The 13,996-nt window shown below is 39.8% G+C and overlaps 2 protein-coding genes across 2 annotated transcripts; one reads left to right on the forward strand and one right to left on the reverse strand.

The window, feature by feature from the left end:
- Positions 1–733: 733 nt before the first annotated feature.
- LOC136444622 (DNA excision repair protein ERCC-8-like) lies at positions 734–7,730 on the reverse strand. Its single transcript, XM_066442265.1, has 9 exons — positions 7,433–7,730; positions 6,671–6,772; positions 5,782–5,987; positions 5,167–5,235; positions 4,128–4,295; positions 3,677–3,801; positions 2,626–2,823; positions 1,677–1,766; positions 734–1,309 (listed from the first exon to the last, which is right to left on the reverse strand). The coding sequence occupies exons 1-9, from the start codon at positions 7,603–7,605 to the stop codon at positions 1,238–1,240; spliced, it is 1,203 nt and encodes a 400-aa protein (XP_066298362.1). The 5' UTR covers positions 7,606–7,730; the 3' UTR covers positions 734–1,237.
- Positions 7,731–7,828: 98 nt separating this feature from the next.
- Positions 7,829–12,688, forward strand: LOC136444623 (NADH dehydrogenase [ubiquinone] 1 alpha subcomplex assembly factor 2-like). The gene is made up of 5 exons (XM_066442266.1): positions 7,829–7,988; positions 8,717–8,803; positions 10,034–10,171; positions 10,847–10,885; positions 11,543–12,688. The coding sequence occupies exons 1-5, from the start codon at positions 7,883–7,885 to the stop codon at positions 11,644–11,646; spliced, it is 474 nt and encodes a 157-aa protein (XP_066298363.1). The 5' UTR covers positions 7,829–7,882; the 3' UTR covers positions 11,647–12,688.
- Positions 12,689–13,996: the final 1,308 nt, after the last annotated feature.

Below are 13,996 nucleotides of genomic sequence, written 5' to 3' on the forward strand. Positions count from 1 at the left end.
TATGAGTGTATATTTGCATGTGACAATGAGACATATTTTCAGTGTACATTTAACTTTGATACAATCTCTGTGTATACTGTTGTGATCTCTAGAACAGCAAACTGATCAAGTCAAATAAAATGCTGAAAGGAATTTTACTTTTCAAGGCATTCAGTTACTCATTGCTAGTGTCTTTGTGTTGGCGTTATGGTTAAGAGAGTCTGGCCCAGAACAAATTTTCCGGTGTGCTACCGATGTTTAGCCCTTAGTATGTTATACACCATTCCTCACTTACCCAGGTATAAGAATGGGTACCTGACTTTGGTTGGGAGGTAAAATGCAGTGGAAGGAGAGGGATGGGTTCGTTGCCACCAAGTACTGTTGGGGTATCCTCATAAGGCCACAACAATTTAATTTCTTGGTTAACAGATTTTTTATTTATTTTCGCAACAAATCATGAAAACAGAAGGCTGGGGTGCAAACTTGCACCTGACCCTGTTCACTCCCTGAAACTGTGTGCACCAAAGTGAAAACTTTCCTCTGAGATTCTGTTTTCCTGTTAAACTACTCAGTGATTACACCCTCACAAATTCTGAAACAGTGTATTTCTCACTTCCGTAAAAAGTTCTTCGTCGCTTCAAAGGAATCACACAGAAACTTGTATGCAGTAGAGCATTTATTTTTTTGAAAATGCATCAAAATATATTGCAATACTCTAACATGTGTTATGGTTGTTGGAGGTTATACAGAACTGTTCATCTTATCAACTTTCATTGCAATAAATAAGAATCATTCCATAAGAACAGACTTAGATTCAAAGGACTTTTATCACAAATCATTGATACAAAATCTTCACCTCTGTAAGCTGTAAGATAGGATTATCTGTCATTCTAAACAGAGAGTAATGATTCGAACATCAGGGTAACATTTTCTTTCGATCCATTTCAAAACCAGCAACACAATCATCATTATTCTGGTATCGTGATCTTTACCTTAATTCCACTATAAGCCTATACACCACTCTTTGAAGCAGAATTTTGGAAGCAAAATACATTTTCTACTATACATAGTGTAACAATGGTTTAAATGTATGTAGGAAAAGAAACGTTTTTTTAAGTTACTTTGACTGTGACTATAGCTATTTTTTCATATGTGCAGTTTGCTGTAGTCTCAATTCAACATCTCCTGACTCCCTGAGGTTCATTTCTGCACAGTCCCCAGATCTTGCCATCCTCCACAGTGCACAATGAACGCCCCCTCAGTCCTCATCACTGCTCCATGTGTCTTGATATGCCTGGGTATTTTGGCTCCTCTGGCTAGGCTCTGCTTTCTACAAAACAAGAAAGAGGAAGAAAACTTTGTTAAACATCTCGATGACGCTACACAAAGCACACATGGATACATACTTTTGCTTGGAATTTAACAATCTACTTCAATGTATCAAAATTGTTTGTTATGATGTATCTTAAATGCATTGCAGCAAAATATCTTAGGTTTTGAGTCACTGTATCTCCAGTGAAGAACAATATGATAAACATAACATGTATACAATAAAGACAAGGAATACTTCTCAATTCACACATTGTAAAAAAAAAATCCGTCTTTAGTAAAATATGGAACTCCTTCCAACTTTTCAGAAATATAAAGGTTTTCTTCCAAAGTGCTTTAAGTACTTATAAGTAAACTAGAATCTTTACCTGTTTTTTGCACTCTTCGTAATCCTCCCCCCTGCCCAGGTCAGGTACCCACACCAGGATGTTACTGTCACTCCCTCCACTGTACAGCTCCTAGAGGACAAAATATGGCATTGTTAAACACGACAAAGTAGTTCTCTGTAATGAGGATTCAACTGGCACAGAAATACTTCAATCCATCACTTTAACGATGCCAACATTAATACACCCCAAAATCAGTTGCCAATTTCAAAATAAACAGAAGGTCCGATGTATTTTTACCTAATCATAACATCCTTAAAAATTGCACGATGATAAGAAACAGGGCTCATCAGGTTTGAATCTTAAGGTAAGTAGTAGTGGACAACCCCAAGTCAACCGTACACACTCATGCAAAATCTTCAAAAAAAACGCTGTAGCCGCATAGTTCCCATTTAGAACTTTATTCAAGCCCACACCCAGACTAGTTTCGCCTCAAGTACCAGCACAAGTACAATGTGTTCTTGCTTTTATAAGCCAAGTACAAAGTGCTCTAGGTGGCTTAACCAATCACAGCAAAGCAAAAATCAAGGCAGTGCACTCTACACTGCCTAATAGGTCTAAGTGCACTAGACTACATGACCTCACCTGGGTGTGGGCTTGAAAAAAGGTTCTAACCAACAACTTTTTTGGACGATGTGGGATAAGTACTAAGTGTCGATGGTTGACTTGAGATTGTCAACTACTACTGTTAGTGCATTTTGCATGGGTTTTTTTCGCGCTAAGGCGAAAATGGAGTGTTCGCGATGGTTTTAAGTTTGCGACAGCGCTATAGTCACATACTGCTTCAGTATTGGGCAAAAATATTTGCGGTAGTTTTAAGTTCACAGTTAAACGGTCGCCGCAAAAACTGCGAACATAAAACCACCGCTAACATTTCTGCATATTATACAGTACTTGCCCAGGTTTGAATGTTAAGAAAGGTTAACCATACCTGAGTGTCAGGGTTGAAGACACAACATTGCACATAGTTGTAGTGTCCCACAAGCCGGTGTAGACTGGTCCCACCGAACACGTCGAACATCGCGATGGAACTGTCGTCCGGAACGAACACCACGTCCGGGGACGAGCCACGCGAGACCGTGAACTGAACCGACTTCTTGCTCTCGTTGCAGATTTTCCCATAGTTCACCTGAGTGTGTAAAAAAAAGGTTTTAATATACATGGTTTGTGTGATTGTATCTATCAATGTAAACCCTCAGTCAGAAGTAGATAGACAACAAGTCAGCTTAGAGGCGGGCTTGTACTATTCATAGTTGTCAATTTTCTTGTCAACTACACAATACATTTTGTATACTGTAATTCTTCTTTCTTTCACTATACCTTTATGTTCATTATTTTCAGTCACCTCTGTACCGTGAACTTATCATCACCGTAAAAAAAAGTGTTATCATTTATGATTCCTTCACACAGCCGTTCTGTAAATCACTTGCCGCCACGGTGAAGTTTAAGTTCAGTGAAAATTTTCATTTTTCTTACACCATGAAACTTTGCTACTTTGAAGATAATTTAAAAGTGAATTACACTATATCAATTATTACATCTATCTCTCTTGTGAATAGAGCACATACCCAGGTAGTCTTTGTGACATCTATGACATTTTCACACCTTTACATAACTTTAAAAGGTCCTATATAGAAACATAAAACATGTGATTATAGCAAAAATAGTTTTGCTAATTGTACGCGCCAGAAGCATAGAGTTCATGAATGTTAAGATTACTATGAGGCTTTCATACTGTAATTCCTGATTTGTTAACTGTAACTTAATTTTAGCTGATTTAACGGTCACCAGTCAACAGCTAAAATTTCATCATCGCTAATATCTGATCACTAATATTTGAGACAGTAATGTTTGTTCCCACCCTTAGAATTAAGTGCCGTGATCTACTCCATTTTCCCCAAACCGCTATATTTTCCTACCACTATATCAAAGTGATTTACAGCAGTTATATATCTCTACATAGCCTTGACCATGCCACTGACCAGTGTGTTCCTGCCAGTTGCAGTGTCCCAAAGTCTGAGTCGGTGGTCAGTGCCGAAGCTCAGCAGATGGAGCCCTTCTGGTGTGAAGCACAAACCATTCACATGGCCGTTATGGGCTGTATTCACTGCAGAAATGAAAAAAAAACAAAAAAACAATATGATCTAAGTTCAGAAAGAACTTCTTGACACTATCATTAACAGTATAACAAACTTCACAATCATTAGTACAGGGAAATACAATTGTCAAGCAAAGCTTGAGGAATGAATCCACTCTACTTTACACTTGGTCATAATGACAATTACTAACAGCTGACCTCACGACCCTTGACCTTCTGGTGGGTGACACCTGACCTTAATATGACCCTAGCTTGACCTTCTGCCATGCTGGTTGGTGGCTTCAGCCCTAATGAACAGTCCTAACAGCTGACCTTACGACCCTTGACCTACTGACCTGCTGCTGTGCTGGTTGCCAGCTCCCCGTTGTGTTGGTCCAGTGACATAAGACTGCTCTTGGCGCTGCGTACGTCCCACAGCAGTACCTTATTGTCCTGGCTGCCTGTGGCCAGCAGGTACGGATTCCTGGGAGACCAACGCGCACATTTCACCGCCGCTCTGTGACCTAGAAACAGAACACAAAAGCTAAAATCTTCAAACTGAGAATAGAGAAATTCTGAACAAATTCTTCAGGCTTCAAACTAGAACTTATCCTTGACCCCTCCAAACAACACCGCCAACACATCCCACCTAGTATACAGACTGATCATACAATATAACACATTGTGAAACTTTTCTCATTAATAATGTAAAGTAGTTCGCCCAAAATCTAATCATCTTGAGATTTCCCACATACCCACCAACACACCAAATACGACAACAATCCATCCAGGCCTTCTCGACTTATCGTGTTCACTAACAGACACACAGACACACATTAAAATATACCCTTCTTGACGAAGGTAATAAAGTCAAAACAACTGACAAATTTTTTATAGGAAGCTAGCTTACGTATAGGGCTTTGAAATATGCAGGCTAGTACAGATGAAATATTTCTGATGTCTACCTGCACCTTACCTACCACAGGGTTAGAGATCTGATTGGGTTTCTGACACTAAAGCAGGGCTGTCTCCATCCTGGTACAGATATTTGTTTGTTGTGGTGGACAAAAATTTCACCCTGTCTATCCGAAAAATCTAAACTGCATCATAAGAAATGGACGAAACTGTATTTTCTTCAGCTCAAAATGTCCTATTTGATAATGAAACATGAACTTCCAAACAAGGAGTAAATGGGAGGGAAAATATTTAAAGCTTTGGACAAAAGTCTTAAGGTAATAAAAATCAGAGCAAAATTTGTTTGGCACACAAAATTTTGAACATCATCTTCACCACTGCAGGTATGGAGAAAAATGTACAATAATACTACTTGGTTATAGATGTACACAGTTAAAAACACTAAAAAAAGAAAATTTCCAGGACAGAAACATGACCTACCCTTCAGTATGTGTGTAGATGACCCCGACTTCAGGTCACATAGGGTCACAATGGAGGTCATGGTGGCGACTGGGGATGGAAAAAAACATGTAAAACATGCAACCATTCTTCTTTTCTTAGTGTAGGTCATTTAGAAGACGCCCTGCTACCTAATACTAAGTAATAGCCTGGAAGACAGAGATATATATTTTTTTGTTCATGTACATGTTTGTAAGAGTCTTGTCCCCGTGGCGCAAGCGGTAACGCAACCCCGCTGCTTCGCCATCTGGATCAAATTCCGTGGATCTTAGGGCCCGCGTTCAATCCTTGGGGTAGACTCGAGCTTGGACATGTTGTAAGGGATTGCATTTGTCATTTCGGATGGTGACGTAAAGCCGGCGGCCCCGTGTATTAGGGAGCTTCAGGCATTAGCCTCAAGCGTCAAACCTCTGCCCATAAAAGAACCCAACACACTTATGGAGAAGAGTAGGGGTGACCCGGTACCGGCGTGCTTGGCCAAAAACGTGAGCAGTAGCGAAGCCCCATTGTACTACCACTAGCTACTTGAAAAAGCATCATGCTTCACCTCAAAGGAGGATGCCTTGAAACGAAAACAAAGAGTTGTCTTCAACCCACCTGCAATAAGGCAGTGTTTCTTGGCCACGGGAGACATGGCGTGTGAGTACACCGTGCCCTCGAACTGGAACACCTCTGCCGGCAGCAGGACGTTGGTGTCCCACACCTTCAGCGTCTTGTCCATGGAGCTGGACGTGAACAGTCCCGTGTCGTGTGGATACCAGCGGACGGTCTCCACGCTGTACTTGTGGACATGGCGGTGGGACCTGATGAGTAAAGAACATAGTGTGTGGACTAATCTACATTTTTCTGACTGTCGACACAACTACATGTACACAAAGTGTAAGAACTGTACGTGGTATGTCAGAAAAATAGGACAGTTTAAAAACATAGGCCGGAGAGGGATCCGACCTGCGGGAGGGCGGGGACAGAAGACACCGTGTTGTATCTTATCTATGTCAAACCCACCCGAAAAACACACACTTCAACGCGAAATGCACCAAAAGTTAAGAGAGTTTTGTGTTCTTGAACAAAAAAATTGTAACAACATCATTCCAAACGTCCCAATCTGGTATACTCATATTTAGCAAGGTCAAATCATTCAAATCCAATTGAAAAACATCCAATCGCATAAAAAAACAAAATAGGGAATGCTATGCCGAACATGGTGCTACTGGTATGGGTTACATGCAATCAGTCTCTTGAATAGGACGTTAAACCAGAGGTCCTGTGCTTGGAGACAGCCACAATTTTCACCCACCACACATTAGATTTTGGGTTCCCTTTGGTGTGAGTGGATCAAACCTGTTATAAGTTGGGTCATATGTACTAGTACTACTTCGCTTGTACTAAAAACATACTGGAGTGTTATAGCACCTTTAGGCTGTTGACCAGTTCTGCAATTAGGATTCAAATAAAATAATATATAAAATAAACAAAGTTTTCCTACCTGCCAACCGTGCAGACAGCCTCAGATGTGTTGCTGGGTGTGCCTGAGAGGTTGTGTGTGTCATAGATAGCAATGACTCCATCTGCACCTCCGGATATCAGACTGGAACACACAAAACATCTCAGACTAAGAATTTTCCAAGGCAAGCATCTGCTTAATATATACCGGGTATTCCTGACCACTTGTCTGCCAAGTGTCAAAATGTGTGCAAATCACGCATTTAATGTAAAGAAGACGTATTCTAACCCCTACTCACGAGCCATCCAGACCACATCTCATTACATTTACAGAAGTGTTCCATATTAGTATGGCGTGATTTGTACCACATATTAGTTGTTACATCTGCTTGAAGATTTAAACACCAGGGTTCAACCGGGTACAAGTAGAAAATTATCATATTTCACTTCCCATACCAGAGGTATGGGTAGAGTGAAAATTATGTATTGTTTTTGTTCACTTCATGTTCTTCTTCTTCTTCTTCTCCTGCCAAATCTTCAAATGGATTCAACTCCGCCATTTTTGACCTAAATGACCTGAAATTTGGCATGGAAGTAAAGATGGCAAATACCCCCATTTTAAACAGGGCTTAAAACAAACATTTTTATGGAGGTTTTGGAGGGCATTTTTTAGGCAAAAACTACATTTTGGGATCCTGTATTTAATGTGCCCAACTAGTATTACAAACAAATGACCTGAAATTCGGTACAATGGTGCCTTGAACATGTCCGTACAGGACGTTAATCACATATCTGGTGTACTCACTATCTCCCTTCCACAGGGTCCAGGTCTAGCGAGTTGACGCCGCTCGCGTGAATCCTCTTCACATCTTGTTCCTTGCTCAGCTCCAAACTGAAGGTTCTCCGCGTCGCCTCGGCTCGTACCAGCGCCAGCGGATCGAGTGTGCCATTCTCCCGACAACTCAGAAAGTTGAGCATCACAGAACACGTAATACATCACTAACAACCACGCCAAAAGTATTAAAAACGACGAAAAATCGTAAAAGGAAGAAAACCGACATCATTTCTGCATGTAGGCCGCCATTGCTATCCCAGCATGCAACTACAAATCTTAAACCATTTTTGATTGGTTAAAGCTAAATTTCTGACCAATCAAATCACAGTTAACGGCGATTTCTGGTTTATTCTAGAACCAATGTCCCGGATGTACAAAACATAGTAGAAAGGTTATTGTGGTGTATCAAACTAAAGAACGATGTTTAACAGGATTAGAGCTTTGGTTGGGCCCGCCAAAACATTTGTCGGGGCGGATCACCTCGGAAACAAGTACTACGTAATACCAGAACGCACAACCATATTAGGTAAGTTGTGAAAAAGCCGATATTTTCTTTCAGACGTGTGGGGAGGGGGGCAAAGTCGTCTGCTAGGACTTTCACAGCATTACGCAATGCCCCTCAAAACGTGCATTCTTGTATTACATGGCTGATTTATATAAGTCCATTTGCATGAAGGCTGAGATAAAAAGACACGGATATAATTTCATGCAAAGATGAGACATAAGGTAGTAGAACACAATATTTTGCCTCAAAATTTGTAGTACTAGTACTATTGGTTTATTGGATTATTAAGAAAATCCATTAGTGATGTGCTGCTAAGTAGGGTGCACAAGAAAATTTCAAGAATCGAATATGTTTGACTCCAAGGTACAATCGTGGTACAATCTACAAGATATGTAAAAATGAGCTTAAATTTGTCTGCTCGTTCTCTTTTAAAAGTCACTTTTATATGACCCCAGCGGAGGTCATCATACATACTGCAGCCGACGGGCAGATTCGGTTTGCGGTAACCATATCCAAGAGCAAATTTACGCCAGCCGAACAAACAGCATAATTTTGCTCATAGTCTCAAGACTGAGGTGTTTCTCTACCATTCATCCGGAAGAATCTCTACAGCTTTGTCAAGTTCTGTGAGGAACTAATCTACTTTATACCCGAACTGCTATAGACGACGAATACTGTTTTGCCATATTAACAATTATTTCCACTTAGGATCAATTTTGATATCTTCATGATAAATATCTTTACTGCAGGAACTAAACGGAAGGGTCGCCGGTTGGCAGAGTCTCCCACAGCCACTATGGACTATGAGCTGGGAGATATACCACTGGAATGGGAAGGTACAGCTAGCAAGCTCAGTTATGATAACTGCAACTCATGCCGAATAAAAAAGACTCTTTTTACACAACCAAGAGATATTTTCCACCAACGTTTCGATGACCATCTGTCACCTTCTTCAAGGCAATGCTGACTGGTTCACATAGCAATAAACTTATGCAGCACAGGTGTTGCTGCTTATACATATTAATGAGATGTAATCCCAAACGCAAAGTATTTACATATGTACAATCACAGGGGATGACATCACCATGCGGTCAACCAGTCAGAATTGCCTTGAAGAAGGTGATAGATGGTCACTGAAACGTCGGTGGAATAAATCTCTTGGTTGTGTAAAAAGAGTCTTTTTATTCAGTCACTTACCAACTTGACGAAACTATTCACAGATGCAACTCATGCCATTTGAAGTTCATAACATACAGCCAATCAGTGTGCTTCATGTTGGGATATACAAGAATACATCATACTACTTGCAATTCTGTCACTTTCTGCCAGGGGGCAAAACCGCACACAGTAAAGGTCAGATTGTTTTTTCAACCCCCTAATCAGGCTGGACTGTTTTTTCCGCCGTCTGGACTGGAAGGTTTTTTCTGACAACCCCATAACCAAGTCTGCTTGTACATTGGTTAGCACTTTGGAACTGGGTTACCGCTCAGGTGGCAAGCTGGTCTTATGGTTAGGGACGTTGACTTCGGTTTGAATCCCTAGCAGGCCCCAATGTTGTGCCGTAGGGAAAGGTCTAGTTTATACCAGGTCCTATTTCCTCACTTGACTCAGCTAAACATGTGTACCTAATGCTTCCGTTAGGGACATCTTACTAGTATTGAATCTGATGGTTTGTATTATGTATCAAGTTTGATAAAACCTCTGAGGCTCCTCAGTAGGGAGTCACACCTCAGGCATGTTAAAGATCTCACTACACTTCTTGAAAAGAGTCAGGGGTTCTTCCCAGTGTGGGCTGATCAAACCTTACAGTCCGGTCTTTTACGCAGCTTGTACTTTCTGTACTAAACTGGTGTGTTACTCCTTAATGTTTATCGTTTGTGCAAAACATACAAACAAACACGCCAAAAATGGTTACTCAAGCAACTGGGTAAAATTTGAAATTTGTGGTTTCAAAATTTTATCCAGTTGCTTGAGTAAATATTTTTGCCGTATCTAATACTATCTGGATGTCTAACCTTCATTAACATACAAACAGACATTTTGTGTATTTCTTTTGTTCCTTCCAGCTTGGATCCGTGGCAGAAGAAAGGACCCGCCAACAGATACAGAGATTGAAAAGAATGAGAAAATGATGCTGCTGAAACAACAGAGAGGGAAGGAGGCAGAAGAAAAGGACATGGCGAGACAGCAGCAGGAATATGATGGTGATTTTGGTTTAGTTCAATGTAAAGTATATTTGCACTCTGGTGTAGTAGTAGCAGTAGTATCCAGTAGATCTTTAGCATACTGTAAATGCATTTAAGTTTGCATGGTGTTTATTTCGGGGTAGGGAGAAAATGGAGTGTTCGCGGTGGTTTTAAGTTCGCGTTTGAACAATAGTACTAGTAGCGTTACAGTCATAGATGGGTAAAAAGTTTTGCGGTGGTTTTAAGTTCGCGCTGAAAATTCACCTCGAAAACCGCGAACGTATAACCACCGCAAACATTTCTGCATTTACAGTATCTCTTATGTGAGTCTTTCGAATTCACACTTTTTAGTATATCAACACTAAAGTTATGAATTTTCATTGTACACACATGTATATTGTAAATACAGAAATGTTCGCGGTGATTTTATGCTTGCGGCTTTTGCTGTGAACTTTTTACCGCAAACATTTAACCGCCGCACAAAGCAGTTCCGGTCTTTGACTGTAGCACTTCTATTGAATCAAACGGGAAATCAAAACCACCGAACACTCCATTACTTAGTATCTCCTTTAGTGACTGCGAAATTAAATCCCCGCAAACATTTCTGCATTTACAGACATATAGGCTCAGATTCAAGACTTGTTAGCTAAATCATTTCAGTCCTATCACAATGACCTTTTTTTTTTCTTTTAGAGGGCCTTGTTGCAAGACCAGCACCTAAAGTACACACAGGTAAGATAAGTCTTGTTCAAAATTGACATTTAAACTGAAATTAAAGTTGTTGTTTTTTATTGCATCATTCTTTCTTGTTAGTTACATGTATTTCATTAATCTTCCAGTTGAAATCATTGACCCATCCAAATCCCAAATGACATATATATCTTCAAGCTATTAACCATTTAAGACAAACTCTTGTATTCTTTTTATTTGCTTTACTTCCTCTTGTGTTTTGTTTCACTTGTACTTTTCTCTGCTCTTTAAGCCAATGTTCTATGGATGGTTGTATATAAACCTTCAAAGTGAGGTTTGTTGTGCAGTTGATCGAACTGTCATGAGCAGTGTCTTAGCTAGGCCCCAAGGAAGTATAGATCTATATATCAATCGACAGCAAATCTACAAATGAGCTTGTAACATAGATTGTAAATTCAAATAGATTCTAGAAGGAGACAATCCTTTCTGTGTGCAAATAGTAAAACATATCAAAGAATGTTTAGATCTTAGAACTAGTAGTGTAAGTGATAGGTTAAACTCGACATGTTGAAGTATTCATATACTTGTACGTAGGTTGATAAATCTGTATCCCATTGTTTGCTGTTTGCATGTATAGTTGCAGAAGACATTACGAAAGTTGCTGTACTTTAAGATTTCCATATGATATGTTTATACCAGGCCATGCTTCGTCTCCATCCTATGAGAAGCCAGATACCAACCAGGAAAGCAGTACTGGTGGAACCTTCCAACCTTCAGCATGGATGCCTGGGAAGAAGTCATGACACTAGTCTTGTATATGGTAAAATGCAGAAACTTTGCAGGGATTAAATTTCATGGTAGAGAGAAAATGGAGTGTTAGGGAGAAAAGTTTTGAGTTTTGGTTTTGAGTAGCACTATACAGTCTAAAAATGGAATGGCTTTTCACGGTGGTTTTAAGTTCACGGTAAAGAGTTCACCACAAATATTTCTGCATTTACAGTATTGTCTAAGGTACCCATTTTTTTACACCAAGGTAGAGTGAGGAAAGTCCTGTCAAGTGCTTTTCCCGAGTGCACAAAGTCTATCTAGAAAATCGCTTCTAATAGAAGAGTGTTGGGTATTAAAGAAAAAGGAAATGTTTCTACTATCCCCTTTCTTTGATCCCTACATACCATATTCTTTGATAAGGAAAAATTCTCAACCACCCTTCATGAACATTTTGTTAGATAGTACAGTCTTAGTATTGTGTCAAATACCTGAGTGGTTATGTAAGCGACATGAGAATGAGAGGTCGCAGGTTCGAATTCCTGGTATTCCTAGTTTGTGTACTTGGGAAAGGCACTTTACACAACTTTTCTCAATCTACCCAGGTGTAAAAAATGGGTACCTGACTTTGATTGGGGAGATAAAAGGTTGTGGAAGGAGAGGGTTGGGCTCTGCCTTCCAATACTGTACCCTAGACACAGTGGATAACAACCCACTGGCCCTACGGCCTCAAAATGGCTATGGGACTACCTAGACCTTTTTGGTCTCCATGCACTCTTGTGAAAAGTCTTCTGTGATAGGAAAACTCTTGAAATTGGCACTTTGGTGCCAATAAAGAGAATCACACTACATTTGTAAAAGACGTTTCTAGATCTTGATGTGTGCATATTTCAAACAAACAAAAAAACATTTGTAATAATTAGTCATATAAATAGTATGTAAGTATAGAAACTCAACATTTTTTTCCTGGCAGACATTTTCAACATTATATACTATTGCCATTTCAAGTGACACCATCTGTAAATTAAGTCGTACATGTATATCGACTGTATATGCAATAAAGAATTACTAAAAGATGCCCTGTCAGTGAACTACTGTCTTTGTGTAATACTTGAAACACATGGCAAACTACGTAATTCTATTCTCAGTGGGGGAAGCCTGGTACTAGTAGTTTCTTTAACATTTACGCATTTTGTTGACATAAACTTTCTCTGTTATTATTGAATCGGTCAGTTTTAGCAGGATTAAACCGCACACAAGCGGGTACATGATGGTTTGAGATCCTTAAGGGTAACAGAATAAAGTTAACTTTAATTTCTCACAGGAGGGCTAATCGATTTGAGCAAAGAGTAAGGTCGAGTGCATGCGCAATAATCCACACCGCCGTCCCCAAGGCATAGATGATAGAATTACCTTACTGGAACTTATTTTCAAAATCAAGAAAACGCTGCTGCAGCGTAACAGCCAACAAAAGCCTTTTTAATTACTACCCACAATGACATCAACCAGATAATTGTACGATGTTCAACGGTTCAACCAATGCAAAATACAAATGGACTATATAATTCACTTTATCTTCACGGTAGCAAAATTCCACGGTGTAAGGAAAATGGACATTTTCAGTGAACTTTAACTTCACGGAATGGATATGTGAAGGAATCATAAATACTACAACAGGTTTTTCACGGTGATGATAAGTTCACGGTACAGGGGTGACATTGAAAACAGTGAACATAAAGTTACAGTGAAAGAAACAATAATTACAGTATATAGATACAAATAATGTCCATAAATATATTGTAACGTTAATGTACCAGTCATCGTCCAAATTGTTGATAACATCATGCGTGGATATACCTGAACAAAGTGTTCGTGGAGAAGAATCTTGAACCTTTGGAAATAATCATGCCTCTCCCATAGTGACAGCGAATGGGAGACTTTGATGAGACTTCCGAAAATACTTATCTTTGATATCCACGCTTTCCTTAGAAGAAGAGCGACAAGACCTTAATGCAAGCTGAAGAAATTGTAGGTTTTTATTTCGGATACAGGTCCTGCATGTAGGTATTCATTTGTGCGTGCAGATTGTAGCAGTGCCACGTCCCATTTATTGTATAAAGTCGGCGTTTGGAACTTTGTGGTTAGACGATAGAATTTCTTAGAGATACAAACTCTAGAGCAGGGGGCTGTACATTTCAAGGCGCGGCATCTGTCATGGTACCAGTGATATTGTTGTTATGTTTATCCCTCTAGAGAAGTGTGAATTAGGTAAAACATCTTTTGCACTCGTCTTTGCCACTCCTTGGCTCGTCGTTCTTGGGTTACAAGTCATTTCTTTCATCTGTTTATTTACTTCAGCCTTCATTTCAGCACTAAGGACAGCACCGA

Source organism: Branchiostoma lanceolatum, chromosome 11 (assembly GCF_035083965.1).
Source record: "Branchiostoma lanceolatum isolate klBraLanc5 chromosome 11, klBraLanc5.hap2, whole genome shotgun sequence".
NCBI classification, from domain to species: Eukaryota; Metazoa; Chordata; class Leptocardii; order Amphioxiformes; family Branchiostomatidae; genus Branchiostoma; species Branchiostoma lanceolatum.